General features: G+C 77.5%; 1 protein-coding gene across 1 annotated transcript in view; it reads left to right on the top strand.

The window, feature by feature from the left end:
• The window catches only part of HIF3A (hypoxia inducible factor 3 subunit alpha), a 34,979-nt gene extending 17,502 nt beyond the window's left edge, over positions 1–17,477 (top strand). Inside the window, 8 exon segments of the mRNA XM_086769146.1 lie at positions 845–954; positions 1,695–1,879; positions 3,133–3,239; positions 4,543–4,690; positions 5,944–6,071; positions 6,746–6,919; positions 7,210–7,284; positions 17,450–17,477. Coding sequence (XP_086625272.1) covers positions 845–954; positions 1,695–1,879; positions 3,133–3,239; positions 4,543–4,690; positions 5,944–6,071; positions 6,746–6,919; positions 7,210–7,223 — 866 coding nt within the window. The 3' untranslated portion in view covers positions 7,224–7,284; positions 17,450–17,477.
• Positions 17,478–18,097: the final 620 nt, after the last annotated feature.

The following is an 18,097-nucleotide window of genomic DNA, read 5'->3' as shown; positions in this document are numbered from 1 at the left end:
CCCCCGACCCCCCCAACACTCCTGAGCCCCCCCAGCACCCTGACACCCCCCGGGACCCCCAGCACCCTGACCCACCCCCAACACTCCTGAGCCCCCCCAGCACCCCGACACCCCGGGACCCCCAGCACCCCGACCCCCCCAACACTCCTGAGCCCCCCCAGCACCCCGACCCCCCCCAACACTCCTGAGCCCCCCCAGCACCCTGACACCCCCGGGACCCCCAGCACCCTGACCCACCCCCAACACTCCTGAGCCCCCCCAGCACCCTCACACCCCGGGACCCCCAGCACCCTGACCCCCCCCAACACTCCTGAGCCCCCCCAGCACCCCGACACCCCCGGACCCCCCAGCACCCCGACCCCCCCAACACTCCTGAGCCCCCCCAGCACCCCGACACCCCCGGACCCCCAGCACCCCGACCCCCCCAACACTCCTGAGCCCCCCCAGCACCCCGACACCCCCGGACCCCCAGCACCCGACCCCCCCAACACTCCTGAGCCCCCCAGCACCCCGACACCCCCGGGACCCCCAGCACCCTGACCCACCCCCAACACTCCTGAGCCCCCCCAGCACCCCGACACCCCCGGGACCCCCAGCACCCTGACCCACCCCCAACACTCCTGAGCCCCCCCAGCACCCTGACAGCCCCGTGACCCCCAGCACCCCGACCCCCCCCCACACTCCTGAGCCCCCCCAGCACCCTGACAGCCCTGGGACCCCCAGCACCCCGACCCCCCCCAACACTCCTGAGCCCGCCCAGCACCCCGACAGCCCCGGGACCCCCAGCACCCCTGTGAGCCCCCCCCACCCCTGGGACCCCGCGCCCCTGACCCCGCCCCCCCAGCGGTGCCCCGGCGGCGGGGGGAGCGCTCGGGGCGCAGCTTCTCCCTGCGGATGAAGAGCACCCTGACGGGGCGCGGGCGCTGCCTCAACCTCAAAGCGGCCTCCTGGAAGGTGGGGGGCGGGACGTGGGGCAATGGGGGGGCGTGGGGAGACGTGGAGATGGTGGGGGCCGTGGGGGGCCGTGGGGGGCCGTGGGGACACAGGGGGCCGTGGGGCCGTGGGGGCTGTGGGGACACAGGGGGATGTGGGGACGTGGGGGGCTGTGGGGACACAGGGGAACATGGGGGGCCGTGGGGGGCTGTGGGGGGCCGTGGGGACACAGGGGGACATGGGGGGGCCGTGGGGACACAGGGGGACATGGCGGGACGTGGGGCCGTGGGGGGCCGTGGGGGACACAGGGGGACGTGGGGACGTGGGGACAGAGAGACTCGGGGTGGGGGGACCGGACGTGGGGGATGTGGGGGTCGTGGGAGGATGGGGGGACGTGGGGGACCGTGGGGACACAGGGGGACGTGGGGGGCCGTGGGGCCGTGGGGGCTGTGGGGACATAGGGGACGTGGGGGGCTGTGGGGACATAGGGGGACGTGGGGGCCGTGGGGGGCTGTGAGGACATAGGGGGCCGTGGGGGGCCGTGGGGCCGTGGGGGGCCGTGGGGGGATGGGGGCACATGGGGACATCGAGGGACGTGGGGACAAGAAGAGTCGGGGCGGGGGGGGGGAGGACGCGGGGGCGGTGCGGGGGGCGGTGATACCGGGGGCCCGAGTGACGGGGGGGGCCCAGCACCGTGAGGGGGGCCCTGACGGGGGTCCGCAGGGGGGCGGGCCGCCCCCCCGTGACCGCGGCGCCCGCAGGTGCTGCACTGCGCGGGGCACATGCGCTCGTACGCGGGGGCCGGGGGCGGCGACCCCCCGCTGCGCTGCCTGGTGCTGATCTGCGAGGCCATCCCGCACCCGGGGGCCATCGAGACCCCGCTGGGCTCGGGCGCCGTCCTCAGCCGCCACTCCATGGACATGCGCTTCACCTACTGCGACGACAGGTGGGACCCCGGCTGCACCCCCCGGCCCTGCGCCCCGCCGCTGAGCCCCGCAACTGAGCCCCGCAACTGAGCCCCGGAACTGAGCCCCAAAACTGAGCCCCAAAACTGAGCCCCGGCCCTGCGCCCCAAAACTGAGCCCCAAAACTGAGCCCCAAAACTGAGCCCCGGCCCTGCACCCCAAAACTGAGCCCGGCCCTGCGCCCCGCCGCTGAGCCCCGCAACTGAGCCCCGCAACTGAGCCCCGGAACTGAGCCCCAAAACTGAGCCCCAAAACTGAGCCCCGGCCCTGCACCCCAAAACTGAGCCCCAAAACTGAGCCCCAAAACTGAGCCCCGGCCCTGCGCCCCAAAACTGAGCCCCGGCCCTGCGCCCCGCCGCTGAGCCCCGCAACTGAGCCCCGCAACTGAGCCCCGGAACTGAGCCCCAAAACTGAGCCCCAAAACTGAGCCCCGGCCCTGCACCCCAAAACTGAGCCCGGCCCTGCGCCCCGCCGCTGAGCCCCAGAACTGAGCCCCGAAACTGAGCCCCGGAACTGAGCCCCAAAACTGAGCCCCCGGCCCTGCGCCCCAAAACTGAGCCCCGGCCCTGCGCCCCGCCGCTGAGCCCCGCAACTGAGCCCCGCAACTGAGCCCCGGAACTGAGCCCCAAAACTGAGCCCCAAAACTGAGCCCCGGCCCTGCGCCCCAAAACTGAGCCCCAAAACTGAGCCCCAAAACTGAGCCCCGGCCCTGTGCCCCGAAACTGAGCCCCGGCCCCGCAACTGAGCCCCGGCCCCTGCACCCCAAAACTGAGCCCCACCGCAGCACCCCGAAACTGAGCCCCGGCCCTGCGCCCCACAACTGAGCCCTGGCCCTGCACCCCGGAACTGAGCCCCAGCTGCAGCACCTCGAAACTGAGCCCCACCGCGGCACCCCCGGAACTGAGCCCCCGGCCCTGCACCCAGAACTGAGCCCCAGCCCTGCACCCCAGAACTGAGCCCCAGCCGTGGCACCCCAAAATCCTGCATACCAAAACTGACACCCCACCAGCCCCCCAGGACCCCCCCGAGCCCCCCTGTGCCCCCCCAGTCCTCCCTTGCCCCCCCAGTCCCCCCGTACCCACTCAGGACCCCCCCTTGCCACACCCCAGCCCCTGCAGCCCCCCCTTTGGCCCGCCCAGCCCCCTCAGCCCCCTCCCCCGGCCCCCCTTGCCCCCCAGCCCCCCCTTGCCCCCCGCCCCGGCGCCCCCCGGCCCCGCTGAGGTGGGGTGCGCAGGATCGGGGAGGTGGCGGGCTACGCCCCCGAGGAGCTGCTGGGCTGCTCGCTCTACGAGTACGTGCACGCGCTCGACTCCGGCACCCTCAGCAGGAGCGTGCACACGCGTGAGTGCCCCCCGGCACCCGAACCCTGCACCCCAACCCTGCACCCCCAACCCTGCACCCCGCGAACCCTGCACCCCCAACCCCTGCACCCCACAGCCCCCTGCACCCCACAGCCCCCTGCACCCCCACCCCTGCACCCCCAACCCTGCACCCCACAGCCCCCTGCACCCCGAACACCTGCACCCCCAACCCTGTACCCCACAGCCCTCTGCACCCCCAACCCTGCACCCCCAACCCTGCACCCCGAACCCCTGCACCCCCAACCCTGCATCCCGCAAACCCTGCACCCTGAACCCTGCACCCCAACCCTGCACCCAAACCCCTGCACCCCCACCCCTGCACCCCACAGCCCCCTGCACCCCGAACCCCTGCACCCCCAACCCTGCACCCCAACCCTGCACCCCCAACCCTGCACCCCGAACCCCTGCACCCCGCGAACCCTGCACCCCGAACCCCTGCACCCCCAACCCTGCACCCCCAACCCTGCACCCCGCGAACCCTGCACCCCGAACCCCTGCACCCCCAACCCTGCACCCCGCAAACCCTGCACCCCCAGCCCTGCACCCCGAACCCTGCACCCCACAGCCCCCCTGCACCCCCAACCCTGCACCTGAAACCCCCTGCACCCCAAACCCTGCACCCCACAAACCCTGCACCCCCCAACCCTGCACCCCAAACCCCTGCACCCCAACCCTGTACCCCACAGCCCCCTGCACCCAGAACCCTGCACCCCAAACCCTGCACCCCACAGCCCCCTGCAGCCCCACCCCTGCACCCCCAACCCTGCACCCCACAGCCCCCTGCACCCCCAACCCTGCACCTGAAACCCCCTGCACCCCAAACCCCTGCACCCCCAACCCTGCACCCCACAGCCCCCTGCACCCCCAACCCTGCCACCTGAAACCCCTGCACCCCAAACCCCTGCACCCCCAACCCTGCACCCCACAGCCCCCTGCACCCCCACCCCTGCACCCCCAACCCTGCACCTGAAACCCCCTGCACCCCAAACCCCTGCACCCCCAACCCTGCACCCCGAACCCCTGCACCCCACAGCCCCCTGCACCCCCAACCCTGCACCCCCAACCCTGCACCCCGAACCCTGCACCGCACAGCCCCCTGCACCCCGCAAACCCTGCACCTGAAACCCCTGCACCCTTGCTCACCCCAAAATCCCCCTGGCCACCCCAACATCCCCCCGCGGCACTCCCGGGCACCCCAAAACCCCTGCGGGCGCCCTCCGCGGAGGCGCCCAGCCCCGCGCTGCCCCCCACGCCGTGTCACGCGTGGGGTGGTGCCCCCGCAGTGCTGAGCAAGGGGCAGGCGGTGACGAGCCAGTACCGGTTCCTGGCCAAGCGCGGGGGCTTCCTGTGGGCGCAGACCCAGGCCACCGTCATCGCCGGCAGCCGCAGCGCCCAGCCCGAGGGCATCGTCTGCCTGCATTTCGTCCTGAGGTGGGGGCGCGCCCACGCGGGACGCACCCGCGGGGGGACGCGGGGGACACCCACGGGGGGATGTGGGGGGATATGGGGAGGGGACACCCACGGGGGAAGATCGGGGATGTGGGGAGGGGACACCCACGAGGGGAGATGGGGGGATGTGGGGAGGGGACACCCACGAGGGGACACGGGGGGATGTGGGGAGGGGACACCCACGGGGGGAGATGGGGGATGTGGGGAGGGGACACCCACGGGGGGAGATGGGGGGATATGGGGAGGGGACACCCACGGGGGAAGATCGGGGATGTGGGGAGGGGACACCCACGAGGGGAGATGGGGGGATGTGGGGAGGGGACACCCACGGGGGGACACGGGGGGATGTGGGGAGGGGACACCCACGAGGGGAGATGGGGGGATGTGGGGAGGGGACACCCACGGGGGGACACGGGGGGATGTGGGGAGGGGACACCCACGGGGGAGATGGGGGATGTGGGGAGGGGACACCCACGGGGGGACACGGGGGGATGTGGGGAGGGGACACCCACGGGGGGAGATGGGGGACACACCCACGGGGGGACACCCACGAAGGAGATGGGGGGACATGAGGGGACACCCACGGGGGGACACCCACGAGGGGAGATGGGGGATGTGGGGAGGGGACACCCACGGGGGGAGATGGGGGGATGTGGGGAGGGGACACCCACGAGGGGAGATGGGGGGACACACCCACGGGGGGACATGGGGGGACACACCCACGGGGGGACACCGGGAGACACCCACAGGGAGACACACCCACGGAGGGACATGAGGGGACACTCATGGGGGACGTCCACGGGGGTGACACGGGGGGACACAGGGGAGGACACACTCACAGGGGGACGGGGGGGGGCATCCACGGAGGGACACGGGAGGGGACAGCCTTGAGGGGACGGGGGGGGACACGAGGGGGTAGACCCACGTGAGGACCCTCACGGGGGACACACGTCCACGGGGGGACACGAGGCGGGGACACAGGATGACACGGGGGGACACGGGGAGGGGACACACACACGGGGGGGGGACAGCGGTCACGAGGGGGGATACCCACAGGGGGACACGGGCGGGGGACGTGGGGACACCCACGGGGGGACACACTCACGAGAGGAACACCTGCAGCAGGACACGGGGGGGGGACACGGACGGGGGACACCGGGGGGATCACTGGCGGGGGGTCGCTGCCCGGGGGGGGTCCCCATCCCACGGGGGGGGCTCACGCCCCGCCCCCCCAGCCGCGTGGAGCAGCGTGGGGTGGTGCTGTCGCTGGAGCAGACCCAACGGCGGGGGGAGGGGCGCCGCCTGCCCCCCCCCGCCCCCCCCAACCCCGACACCGCCGACGCCGTCCTGAACCTCAGCCTCGGTGGGCACTGGGGGGGCAACTGGGAGGGGGCACTGGGGGGTGATGGGGGTCACTGGGAGCACTGGGAGGGGGCACTGGGGGGTGATGGGGGGTCACTGGGAGCACTGGGAGAGGGAGATGGGGCACTGGGGGGGCACTGGGAGGTGAGGGGGGGAACTGGGAGCACTGGGAGAGGGAGATGGGCACTGGGGGGGCACTGGGAGGTGAGGGGGCACTGGGAGCACTGGGAGGGGGGAGATGGGGCACTGGGGGTGATGGGGGGGCACTGGGAGCACTGGGAGGGAGATGGGGAGCACTGGGGGGAGGACGCTGGGATGTAATCGGGGTACAGCACTGGGAGAGGGCTGTGGAAGGTGCATGGGGGTAACTGGGAGCACTGGGGAGGGGGAGCTGGGAGGTAATCGGGTGCACTGGGAGGGGGTGATGGGGTAACTGAGAGCACTGGGAGGGGGCGCTGGGAGGTGATGGGGGTCACTGGGAGCACTGGGAGGGGGGAGATGGGGGTGCTTAGTGGATGGGGGTCTGGAGGGGTCTCGGGTGGGTCCCTAGGGGGTCTCTGGGGTCCCTGGGGGGTCCCTGCAGCTGCTCTGTGGTCCCCGGGGGTGTCTCGGGGGGGGGTCCCTGGGGTGACCCCGGGGGGTCGCTGGTCCCCCCCCACGTGACGCTGTGGGCAGGAGTGGGGGGCCCACGCGTGCTGGCTTTCGTGCGCCCGGCCCACGTCCCCGAGGCGGCGCTGCAGCGGGACCCCCGCCGCTTCTGCTCCCCCGAGCTCGCGCGCCTGCTGGCCCCCATCTTCGACCCCCCCCCCGGCGCCCACCCCCCGGCGCCGCCCCCGCAGCCCCTCCCCGGTGAGTCCGGCTTGCGGGTTTTTGGGGGGGGGGGGCGGGGGGGTGATGTCCCCGAGAGGCCTTCGGAGGTCCCAGCCTGGCTATGGGGGCTTGAGGGGGGTGTGGAAAAATAGGGGGGGCCTCGGGGTTTGGGGGCGTCCCCTGGGGGGGTCCCGGCCAGGACTGTGGGAGAAGGGGGATCTTGAAAGGATGCAGGGGGACCAGTTTGGGTGGGGGGCGGGGCCACTGGGGGGGTCCTGGCTGGGGTGGGGGGGGGTCCGGAGGTCCATGGCTGCGCCTCCCCCCCCCAGGCCCCCCGGGATGAGGTGCTGTTGGAGGTGCAAACGCTTTTCGGGGGGAGCCCGGGACCCGGCACGGCCCTGCAGGTACGGGGGGCGTGGGGGGCCCCCCCTGTCCCCGTCCCCCCCATCGCCCGCCCCCCTCATCCCCTGGCCATGCCGGGGGGCTGTGTGTGACCCCGTCCCGCCCCCGTCCCCCTATCCCACTGTCCCCCCCCGCGTCCCCCGAGCCCCTGTCCCCCCCGAGCCCCCGTCCCCCCCGAGGCCCTGTCCCCCCCGAGCCCCTGTCCCAACCGAGCCCCTGACCCCCCCCGTGCACCTGTCCCCCCCCAGCCCCTGTCCCCCCTCGCGTCCCCCGAGCCCCTGTCCCCCAGTGCCCCTGTCCCCCCGTGCCCCTGTCCCCCCCCGTGCCCCTGTCCCCCCCCGTGCCCCGTCCCCCCCCGAGCCCCTGACCCCCCCCGTGCCCCTGTCCCCCCCCGAGCCTCTGTCCCCCTCCGAGCCCCTGTCCCCCCCCGTGCCCCTGTCCCCCCCGTGCCCCTGTCCCCCCCCCGAGCCCCTGTCCCCCCCGAGCCCCTGACCCCACCCGAGCCCCTGACCCCCCGAGCCCCTGTCCCCCCCGAGCCCCTGACCCCACCCGTGCCCCGTCCCCCCCCGAGCCCCTGACCCCCCCCGTGCCCCTGTCCCCCCCGAGCCCCTGTCCCCCCCGTGCCCCTGTCCCCCCCGAGCCCCTGTCCCCCTCCGAGCCCCTTGTACTCCCCGAGCCCCTGTCCCCCCCGTGCCCCTGTCCCCCCGGAACCCCTGTCCCCCCCCCCGTGCCCCTGTCCCCCCGTGCCCCTGTCCCCCCGAGCCCGTGTCCCCCCGAGCCCCTGTCCCCCCCGAGACCCTGTCCCCCCGTGCCGCTGTCCCCCCCCGTGCCCCTGTCCCCCCGGAACCCCTGTCCCCCCCCGTGCCCCTGTCCCCCCGAGCCCCTGTCCCCCCCGAGCCCCTGTCCCCCCCGTGCCCCTGTCCCCCCGGAACCCCTGTCCCCCCCGTGCCCCTGTCCCCCCGAGCCCCTGTCCCCCCCGAGCCCCTGTCCCCCCCGTGCCCCTGTCCCCCCGGAACCCCTGTCCCCCCCCGTGCCCCTGTCCCCCCGTGCCCCTGTCCCCCCCGAGCCCGTGTCCCCCCGAGCCCCTGTCCCCCCCCGTGCCCCTGTCCCCCCGAGCCCCTGTCCCCCCGTGCCCCTGTCCCCCCCGAGCCCGTGTCCCCCCGAGCCCCTGTCCCCCCCCGTGCCCCTGTCCCCCCGAGCCCCTGTCCCCCCGTGCCCCTGTCCCCCCCCGAGCCCCTGTCCCCCCCGTGCCCCTGTCCCCCCCGTGCCCCTGACCCCCCCGTGCCCCCGTCCCCCCCGTGCCGCTGTTCCCCCCCGTGCCCCTGTCCCCCCCGAGCCCCTGTACCCCCCGAGCCCCTGTCCCCCCCGTGCCCCTGTCCCCCCGGAACCCCTGTCCCCCCCCGTGCCCCTGTCCCCCCGTGCCCCTGTCCCCCCCGAGCCCGTGTCCCCCCGAGCCCCTGTCCCCCCCCGTGCCCCTGTCCCCCCGAGCCCCTGTCCCCCCGTGCCCCTGTCCCCCCCCGAGCCCCTGTCCCCCCCGTGCCCCTGTCCCCCCCGTGCCCCTGACCCCCCCGTGCCCCCGTCCCCGCCGTGCCGCTGTTCCCCCCCGTGCCCCTGTCCCCCCCGAGCCCCTGTCCCCCCGTGCCCCCGTCCCCCCCGTGCCCCTGTCCCCCCCGAGCCCCTGTCCCCACCGTGCCCCTGTCCCCCCCGGAGCCCCTGTCCCCCCGAGCCCCTGTCCCCCCCGAGCCCCTGTCCCCCCCGTGCCCCTGTCCCCCCCGGAGCCCCTGTCCCCCCCGTGCCGCTGTTCCCCCCCGTGCCCCTGTCCCCCCCCGGAGCCCCTGTCCCCACCGTGCCCCTGTCCCCCCCGGAGCCCCTGTCCCCCCGAGCCCCTGTCCCCCCCGAGCCCCTGTCCCCCCCGTGCCCCTGTCCCCCCCGGAGCCCCTGTCCCCCCGAGCCCCTGTCCCCACCGTGCCCCTGTCTCCCCCGGAGCCCCTGTCCCCCCGAGCCCCTGTCCCCCCCGTGCCCCTGTCCCCCCCGTGCCCCTGTCCCCCCGGAGCCCCTGTCCCCCCCGTGCCCCTGTCCCCCCGAGCCCCTGTCCCCACGTGTCCCTGTCCCGCCCCGAGCCCCTGTCCCCCGGAGACCCTGTTCCCCCCCGAGCCCCTGTCCCCCCCCGAGACCCTGTCCCCCCCGTGCCCCTTTCCCCCCCCGAGCCCGTGCCCCTGTCCCCCCCCGTGCCCCTGTCCCCCCCGAGCCCCTGTCCCCCCCTTGCCCTGTCCCCCCGTGCCCCTGTCCCCCCCCGTGCCCCGTCCCCCCGTGCCCCTGTCCCCCCCCGTGCCCCTGTCCCCCCCCCGTGCCCCTGTCCACCCCGAGCCCCTGTCCCCCCCGTGCCCCTGTCCCTCTCTGAGCCCCTGTCCCCCCCTTGCCCCGTCCCCCCGTGCCCCTGTCCCCCCCCGTGCCCCTGTCCCCCCCCGAGCCTCTGTCCCCCCGTGCCCCTGTCCCCCCCGTGCCCCTGTCCCCCCCCGAGCCCCTGTCCCCCCCGTGCCCCTGTCCCCCGCCGAGCCATGTCCCCACGTGCCCCTGTCCCCCCCCGAGACCCTGTCCCCCCCGTGCCCCTGTCCCCCCCGTGCCTCGACCCCCCCGAGCCCATCCCACCCGTGCCCCTGTCCCCCCCCGTGCCCCTGTCCCCCCCGAGCCCCTGTCCCCCCCTTGCCCGGTCCCCCCGTGCCCCTGTCCCGCCCCGTGCCCCTGTCCCCCCCCGAGCCTCTGTCCCCCCGTGCCCCTGTCCCCCCCCGTGCCCCTGTCCACCCCGAGCCCCCGTCCCCCCGGAACCCCTGTCCCCCCCCGTGCCCCTGTCCCCCCCCGAGCCCCTGTCCCCCCCCGAGCCTCTGTCCCCCCGTGCCCCTGTCCCCCCCCGTGCCCCTGTCCCCCCCCGAGCCTCTGTCCCCCCCCGTGCCCCTGTCCCCCCCGGAGCCCCTGTCCCCCCCGTGCCCCTGTCCCCCCCGTGCCCCTGTCCCCCCGAGCCCCTGTCCCCGCCGAGTCCCTGTCCCCCCCGTGCCCCCGTCCCCCCCGTGCCCCTGTCCCCCCAGAGCCCCTGTCCCCCCCGTGCCCCTGTCCCCCCCGTGCCCCTGTCCCCCCCCGTGCCCCTGTCCCCCCGTGCCCCTGTCCCCCGGAGACCCTGTCCCCCCCTTGCCCCTGTGCCCCCCCGAGCCCCTGTCCCCCCGTGCCCCTGTCCCCCCCGAGCCCCTGTCCCCACCGTGCCCCTGTCCCCACCGTGCCCCTGTCCCCCCCCGTGCCCCTGTCCACCCCGAGCCCCCGTCCCCCCGTGCCCCTGTCCCCCCCCGTGCCCCTGTCCCCCCCCGAGCCTCTGTCCCCCCGTGCCCCTGTCCCCCCCCGTGACCCTGTCCCCCCCGAGCCCCTTTCCAACCCGTGCCCCTGTCCCCCCGTGCCCCTGACCCCCCCCGTGCCCCTGTCCCCCCCCGAGCCTCTGTCCCCCCGTGCCCCTGTCCCCCCGAGCCCCTGTCCCCGCCGAGTCCCTGTCCCCCCCGTGCCCCCGTCCCCCCCGTGCCCCTGTCCCCCCAGAGCCCCTGTCCCCCCCGTGCCCCTGTCCCCCCCGAGCCCCTGTCCCCCCCCGTGCCCCTGTCCCCCCCCGAGCCTCTGTCCCCCCGTGCCCCTGTCCCCCCCGTGACCCTGTCCCCCCCGAGCCCCTTTCCAACCCGTGCCCCTGTCCCCCCGAGCCCCTGTCCCCCCGTGCCCCTGTCCCCCCCCGTGACCCTGTCCCCCTCCGAGCCCCTGTCCTCCCGTGCCACTGTCCCCCCACGTGCCCCTGTCCCCCCGTGCCCCTGTCCCCCCCCGAGCCACTCTACCCCCCGTGCCCCGTCCCCCCCGAGCACCTGTCCACCCCGTGCCCCTGTCCCCCCCGTGCCGCTGTTCCCCCCCGTGCCCCTGTCCCCCCCCGGAGCCCCTGTCCCCACCGTGCCCCTGTCCCCCCCGGAGCCCCTGTCCCCCCGAGCCCCTGTCCCCCCCGAGCCCCTGTCCCCCCCGTGCCCCTGTCCCCCCCGGAGCCCCTGTCCCCCCGAGCCCCTGTCCCCACCGTGCCCCTGTCTCCCCCGGAGCCCCTGTCCCCCCGAGCCCCTGTCCCCCCCGTGCCCCTGTCCCCCCCGTGCCCCTGTCCCCCCGGAGCCCCTGTCCCCCCCGTGCCCCTGTCCCCCCGAGCCCCTGTCCCCACGTGTCCCTGTCCCGCCCCGAGCCCCTGTCCCCCGGAGACCCTGTTCCCCCCCGAGCCCCTGTCCCCCCCCGAGACCCTGTCCCCCCCGTGCCCCTTTCCCCCCCCGAGCCCCTGTCCCCCCCGTGCCCCTGTCCCCCCCGTGCCTCGACGCCCCCGAGCCCGTCCCACCCGTGCCCCTGTCCCCCCCCGTGCCCCTGTCCCCCCCGAGCCCCTGTCCCCCCCTTGCCCTGTCCCCCCGTGCCCCTGTCCCCCCCCGTGCCCCGTCCCCCCGTGCCCCTGTCCCCCCCCGTGCCCCTGTCCCCCCCCGTGCCCCTGTCCACCCCGAGCCCCTGTCCCCCCCGTGCCCCTGTCCCTCTCTGAGCCCCTGTCCCCCCCTTGCCCCGTCCCCCCGTGCCCCTGTCCCCCCCCGTGCCCCTGTCCCCCCCCGAGCCTCTGTCCCCCCGTGCCCCTGTCCCCCCCGTGCCCCTGTCCCCCCCCGAGCCCCTGTCCCCCCCGTGCCCCTGTCCCCCGCCGAGCCATGTCCCCACGTGCCCCTGTCCCCCCCCGAGACCCTGTCCCCCCCGTGCCCCTGTCCCCCCCGTGCCTCGACCCCCCCGAGCCCATCCCACCCGTGCCCCTGTCCCCCCCCGTGCCCCTGTCCCCCCCGAGCCCCTGTCCCCCCCTTGCCCGGTCCCCCCGTGCCCCTGTCCCGCCCCGTGCCCCTGTCCCCCCCCGAGCCTCTGTCCCCCCGTGCCCCTGTCCCCCCACGTGCCCCTGTCCACCCCGAGCCCCCGTCCCCCCGGAACCCCTGTCCCCCCCCGTGCCCCTGTCCCCCCCCGAGCCCCTGTCCCCCCCCGAGCCTCTGTCCCCCCGTGCCCCTGTCCCCCCCCGTGCCCCTGTCCCCCCCCGAGCCTCTGTCCCCCCCCGTGCCCCTGTCCCCCCCGGAGCCCCTGTCCCCCCCGTGCCCCTGTCCCCCCCGTGCCCCTGTCCCCCCGAGCCCCTGTCCCCGCCGAGTCCCTGTCCCCCCCGTGCCCCCGTCCCCCCCGTGCCCCTGTCCCCCCAGAGCCCCTGTCCCCCCCGTGCCCCTGTCCCCCCCGTGCCCCTGTCCCCCCCCGTGCCCCTGTCCCCCCGTGCCCCTGTCCCCCGGAGACCCTGTCCCCCCCTTGCCCCTGTGCCCCCCCGAGCCCCTGTCCCCCCGTGCCCCTGTCCCCCCCGAGCCCCTGTCCCCACCGTGCCCCTGTCCCCACCGTGCCCCTGTCCCCCCCCGTGCCCCTGTCCACCCCGAGCCCCCGTCCCCCCGTGCCCCTGTCCCCCCCCGTGCCCCTGTCCCCCCCCGAGCCTCTGTCCCCCCGTGCCCCTGTCCCCCCCCGTGACCCTGTCCCCCCCGAGCCCCTTTCCAACCCGTGCCCCTGTCCCCCCGTGCCCCTGACCCCCCCCGTGCCCCTGTCCCCCCCCGAGCCTCTGTCCCCCCGTGCCCCTGTCCCCCCGAGCCCCTGTCCCCGCCGAGTCCCTGTCCCCCCCGTGCCCCCGTCCCCCCCGTGCCCCTGTCCCCCCAGAGCCCCTGTCCCCCCCGTGCCCCTGTCCCCCCCGAGCCCCTGTCCCCCCCCGTGCCCCTGTCCCCCCCCGAGCCTCTGTCCCCCCGTGCCCCTGTCCCCCCCGTGACCCTGTCCCCCCCGAGCCCCTTTCCAACCCGTGCCCCTGTCCCCCCGAGCCCCTGTCCCCCCGTGCCCCTGTCCCCCCCCGTGACCCTGTCCCCCTCCGAGCCCCTGTCCTCCCGTGCCACTGTCCCCCCACGTGCCCCTGTCCCCCCGTGCCCCTGTCCCCCCCCGAGCCACTCTACCCCCCGTGCCCCGTCCCCCCCGAGCACCTGTCCACCCCGTGCCCCTGTCACCCCCGAGCCCCTGTGCCCCCCATGTCCCTGTCCTCCCGTGCCCCTGTCCCCCCTGTGCCCCTGTCCCCACCCGCGCCCCTGTCCCCCCCGAGTCCCTGTCCCCCCCGGAGCCCCTGTCCCCCCCGTGGCCCTTTCCCCCCCCCGAGACCCTGTTCCCCCCCGAGCCCCTGTCCCCCCCCGAGACCCTGTCCCCCCCGTGCCCCTTTCCCCCCCCGAGCCCCTGTCCCTCTCTGAGCCCCTGTCCCCCCCGTGCCTCGACCCCCCCGAGCCCGTCCCACCCGTGCCCCTGTCCCCCCCCGTGCCCCTGACCCCCCGAGCCCCTGTCCCCCCCTTGCCCCGTCCCCCCGTGCCCCTGTCCCCCCCCGTGCCCCTGTCCCCCCCCGAGCCTCTGTCCCCCCGTGCCCCTGTCCCCCCCGTGCCCCTGTCCCCCCCCGAGCCCCTGTCCCCCCCGTGCCCCTGTCCCCCGCCGAGCCATGTCCCTACGTGCCCCTGTCCCCCCCCGAGACCCTGTCCCCCCCGTGCCCCTGTCCCCCCCGTGCCTCGACCCCCCCGAGCCCATCCCACCCGTGCCCCTGTCCCCCCCGAGCCCCTGTCCCCCCCTTGCCCGGTCCCCCCGTGCCCCTGTCCCGCCCCGTGCCCCTGTCCACCCCCGAGCCTCTGTCCCCCCGTGCCCCTGTCCCCCCCCGTGCCCCTGTCCCCCCCGAGCCCCCGTCCCCCCGGAACCCCTGTCCCCCCCCGAGCCCCTGTCCCCCCGTGCCCCTGTCCCCCCCGTGCCCCCGTCCCCCTCCGAGCCCCTGTCCCCCCGTGCCCCTGTCCCCCTCCGAGCCCCTGTACCCCCCGAGCCCCTGTCCCCCCCGTGCCCCTGGCCCCCCGGAACCCCTGTCCCCCCCCGAGCCCGTGTCCCCCCGAGCCCCTGTCCCCCCCGAGCCCCTGTCCCCCCCGTGCCCCTGTCCCCCCGGAACCCCTGTCCCCCCCCGTGCCCCTGTCCCCCCGTGCCCCTGTCCCCCCCGAGCCCGTGTCCCCCCGAGCCCCTGTCCCCCCCCGTGCCCCTGTCCCCCCGAGCCCCTGTCCCCCCGTGCCCCTGTCCCCCCCCGAGCCCCTGTCCCCCCCGTGCCCCTGTCCCCCCCGAGCCCCTGTCCCCCCCGTGCCCCTGTCCCCCAGGAGCCCCTGTCCGCCCGTGCCCCTGTCCCCCCGAGCCCCTGTCCCCCCCGCGCCCCTGACCCCCCCGTGCCCCCGTCCCCCCCGTGCCGCTGTTCCCCCCCGTGCCCCTGTCCCCCCCGAGCCCCTGTCCCCCCCGTGCCCCTGTCCCCCAGGAGCCCCTGTCCCCCCCCGAGCCCCTGTCCCCCCCGTGCCCCTGTCCCGCCCGTGCCCCTGACCCCCTTGTGCCCCCGTCCCCCCCGTGCCGCTGTTCCCCCCCGTGCCCCTGTCCCCCCCGTGCCCCTGTCCCCCCGGAGCCCCTGTCCCCCCGAGCCCCTGTCCCCCCCGTGCCCCTGTCCCCCCGAGCCCCTGTCTCCCCCCGTGCCCCTGTCCCCCCGAGCCCCTGTCCCCACGTGCCCCTGTCCCGCCCCGAGCCCCTGTCCCCCGGAGACCCTGTTCCCCCCCGAGCCCCTGTCCCCCCCCGAGACCCTGTCCCCCCCGTGCCCCTTTCCCCCCCCGAGCCCCTGTCCCCCCCGTGCCCCTGTCCCCCCCGTGCCTCGACGCCCCCGAGCCCGTCCCACCCGTGCCCCTGTCCCCCCCGAGCCCCTGTCCCCCCCTTGCCCTGTCCCCCCGTGCCCCTGTCCCCCCCCGTGCCCCTGTCCCCCCCCGAGCCTCTGTCCACCCCGAGCCCCTGTCCCCCCCGTGCCCCTGTCCCTCTCTGAGCCCCTGTCCCCCCCGTGCCCCTGTCCCCCCGGAGCCCCTGTCCCCCCCGTGCCCCTGTCCCCCCCGTGCCCCTGTCCCCCCCTTGCCCTGTCCCCCCGTGCCCCTGTCCCCCCCCGTGCCCCTGTCCCCCCTCGAGCCTCTGTCCACCCCGAGCCCCTGTCCCCCCCGTGCCCCTGTCCCTCTCTGAGCCCCTGTCCCCCCCGTGCCCCTGTCCCCCCCGTGCCCCTGTTTCCCCGAGCCCCTGTCCCCACGTGCCCCTGTCCCGCCCCGAGCCCCTGTCCCCCGGAGACCCTGTCCCCCCCCGAGGCCCTGTCCCCCCCGTGCCCCTTTCCCCCCCGTGCCTCGACGCCCCCGAGCCCGTCCCACCCGTGCCCCTGTCCCCCCCTGTGCCCCTGTCCCCCCCGAGCCCCTGTACCCCCCTTGCCCTGTCCCCCCGTGCCCCTGTCCCCCCCCGTGCCCCGTCCCCCCGTGCCCCTGTCCCCCCCGTGCCCCTGTCCACCCCGAGCCCCTGTCCCCCCCGTGCCCCTGTCCCTCTCTGAGCCCCTGTCCCCCCCGTGCCCCTGTCCCCCCCGTGCCTCGACCCCCCCGAGCCCGTCCCACCCGTGCCCCTGTCCCCCCCCGTGCCCCTGACCCCCCGAGCCCCTGTCCCCACGTGCCCCTGTCCCGCCCCGAGCCCCTGTCCCCCGGAGACCCTGTTCCCCCCCGAGCCCCTGTCCCCCCCCGAGGCCCTGTCCCCCCCGTGCCCCTTTCCCCCCCCGAGCCCCTGTCCCCCCCGTGCCCCTGTCCCCCCCGTGCCTCGACGCCCCCGAGCCCGTCCCACCCGTGCCCCTGTCCCCCCCTGTGCCCCTGTCCCCCCCGAGCCCCTGTACCCCCCTTGCCCTGTCCCCCCGTGCCCCTGTCCCCCCCCGTGCCCCGTCCCCCCGTGCCCCTGTCCCCCCCCGTGCCCCTGTCCCCCCCCGAGCCTCTGTCCCCCCGTGCCCCTGTCCCCCCCGTGCCCCTGACCCCCCCCGTGCCCCTGTCCCCCCCGTGCCCCTGTCCCCCCCTTGCCCGGTCCCCCCGTGCCCCTGTCCCGCCCCGTGCCCCTGTCCCCCCCCGAGCCTCTGTCCCCCCGTGCCCCTGTCCCCCCCCGTGCCCCTGTCCCCCCCCGAGCCTCTGTCCCCCCGTGCCCCTGTCCCCCCGAGCCCCTGTCCCCGCCGAGTCCCTGTCCCCCCCGTGCCCCCGTCCCCCCCGAGCCCCTGTCCCCGCCGAGTCCCTGTCCCCCCGTGCCCCTGACCCCCCCCGTGCCCCTGTCCCCCCCCGAGCCTCTGTCCCCCCGTGCCCCTGTCCCCCCGAGCCCCTGTCCCCGCCGAGTCCCTGTCCCCCCCGTGCCCCCCGTCCCCCCCGTGCCCCTGTCCCCCCAGAGCCCCTGTCCCCCCCGAGCCCCTGTCCCCCCCCGTGCCCCTGTCCCCCCCCGAGCCTCTGTCCCCCCGTGCCCCTGTCCCCCCCCGTGACCCTGTCCCCCCCTTGCCCCTTTCCAACCCGTGCCCCTGTCCCCCCGAGCCCCTGTCCCCCCGTGCCCCTGTCCCCCCCCGTGACCCTGTCCCCCCCGAGCCCCTTTCCAACCCGTGCCCCTGTCCCCCCCGAGCCCCTGTCCCCACGTGCCCCTGTCCCCCTCCGAGCCCCTGTCCTCCCGTGCCACTGTCCCCCCACGTGCCCCTGTCCCCCCGTGCCCCTCTCCCCCCCCGAGCCACTCTACCCCCCGTGCCCCGTCCCCCCCGAGCACCTGTCCCCCCCGAGCCCCTGTCACCCCCGAGCCCCTGTGCCCCCCGTGTCCCTGTCCTCCCGTGCCCCTGTCCCCCCTGTGCCCCTGTCCCCACCCGCGCCCCTGTCCCCCCCGAGTCCCTGTCCCCCCCGGAGCCCCTGTCCCCCCCGTGGCCCTTTCCCCCCCCCGAGACCCTGTCCCCCCCGAGTCCCTGTCCCCCCCCGTGCCCCTGTGCCCCCCTCGATCCCCTGTGCCCCCCGTACCCCTGTCCCCCCCGTGCCCCTGTCCCCCCTCCGAGCCCCCGTCCCCCCCGATCCCCTGTCCCCCCCGTGCCCCTGTCCCCCTGAGCCCCTGTCCCCCCCCGAGCCCCTGACCCCCCCGTGCCCCTGTCCCCTCGTGCCCTCCTCCCGACCCCTGGGCCGTGGCCATGCCAGGGGGAGGGGCTGTGCGTGACCCCGTCCCTTGCCCTCCCAGGCGGCCCCCCTGGACCTGGCCATGCTGGCCCCCTACATCCCCATGGACGGCGACTTCCAGCTGGGCGGGGCTGAGCCGCCGCGGGGGCGTGGCCCGCGCCCTCTTGGCCCCGCCTCCTCGGCCGAGGCCCCGCCTCCTCGGCCTCGCGCCCGCAGCTTCCCGGGCCGTGGCCCCGCCCCCTCCCGCCCCGGCCCCGCCCTCCCGCGCTGGGCCAGCGACCCCGCCCTGGGCCCCGCCCCGACGCCGCGCCCCGCCAGGAAGAGGTGGGCGGGGCCGAGCCGTTCGGGAGGGTGGAGGGGCGGGGCTAAGAGGCGGGAGGGGCTGGCGGGGCGGGGCTTGGGGCGAAGGGGCGGGGCTAAGGAGGGCTGGGGCGGGGCTTCTCGCCTGTGAGCGCGTTGTGTGGGCGGGGCGCGGGCGTGGCCGCGGCGGGGGGGCGTGGCCGTGGGCCCGACGTGACGGTGCCGTGCAGGGCGCGGGAGCCGAGCGGGGAGGACGCGGGGGCCCCCCTGAAGCGCCCCGAGCTCGACCCCCACCTGATGCCCCGCCTCGGCCTGGTACGGGGGGACGCGGGGGGGGGCGTGGGGGTGGGGGAGGGACCCGCGCGCGGGGGGACGGGGTGTGGGGTCACTGGGGGGACGGACGAAGGGG

Source organism: Chlamydotis macqueenii, chromosome 31 (genome assembly GCF_036417535.1).
Source record: "Chlamydotis macqueenii isolate bChlMac1 chromosome 31, bChlMac1.mat, whole genome shotgun sequence".
NCBI classification, from domain to species: Eukaryota; Metazoa; Chordata; class Aves; order Otidiformes; family Otididae; genus Chlamydotis; species Chlamydotis macqueenii.
This window is presented reverse-complemented; position numbering and strand designations above follow the sequence as displayed.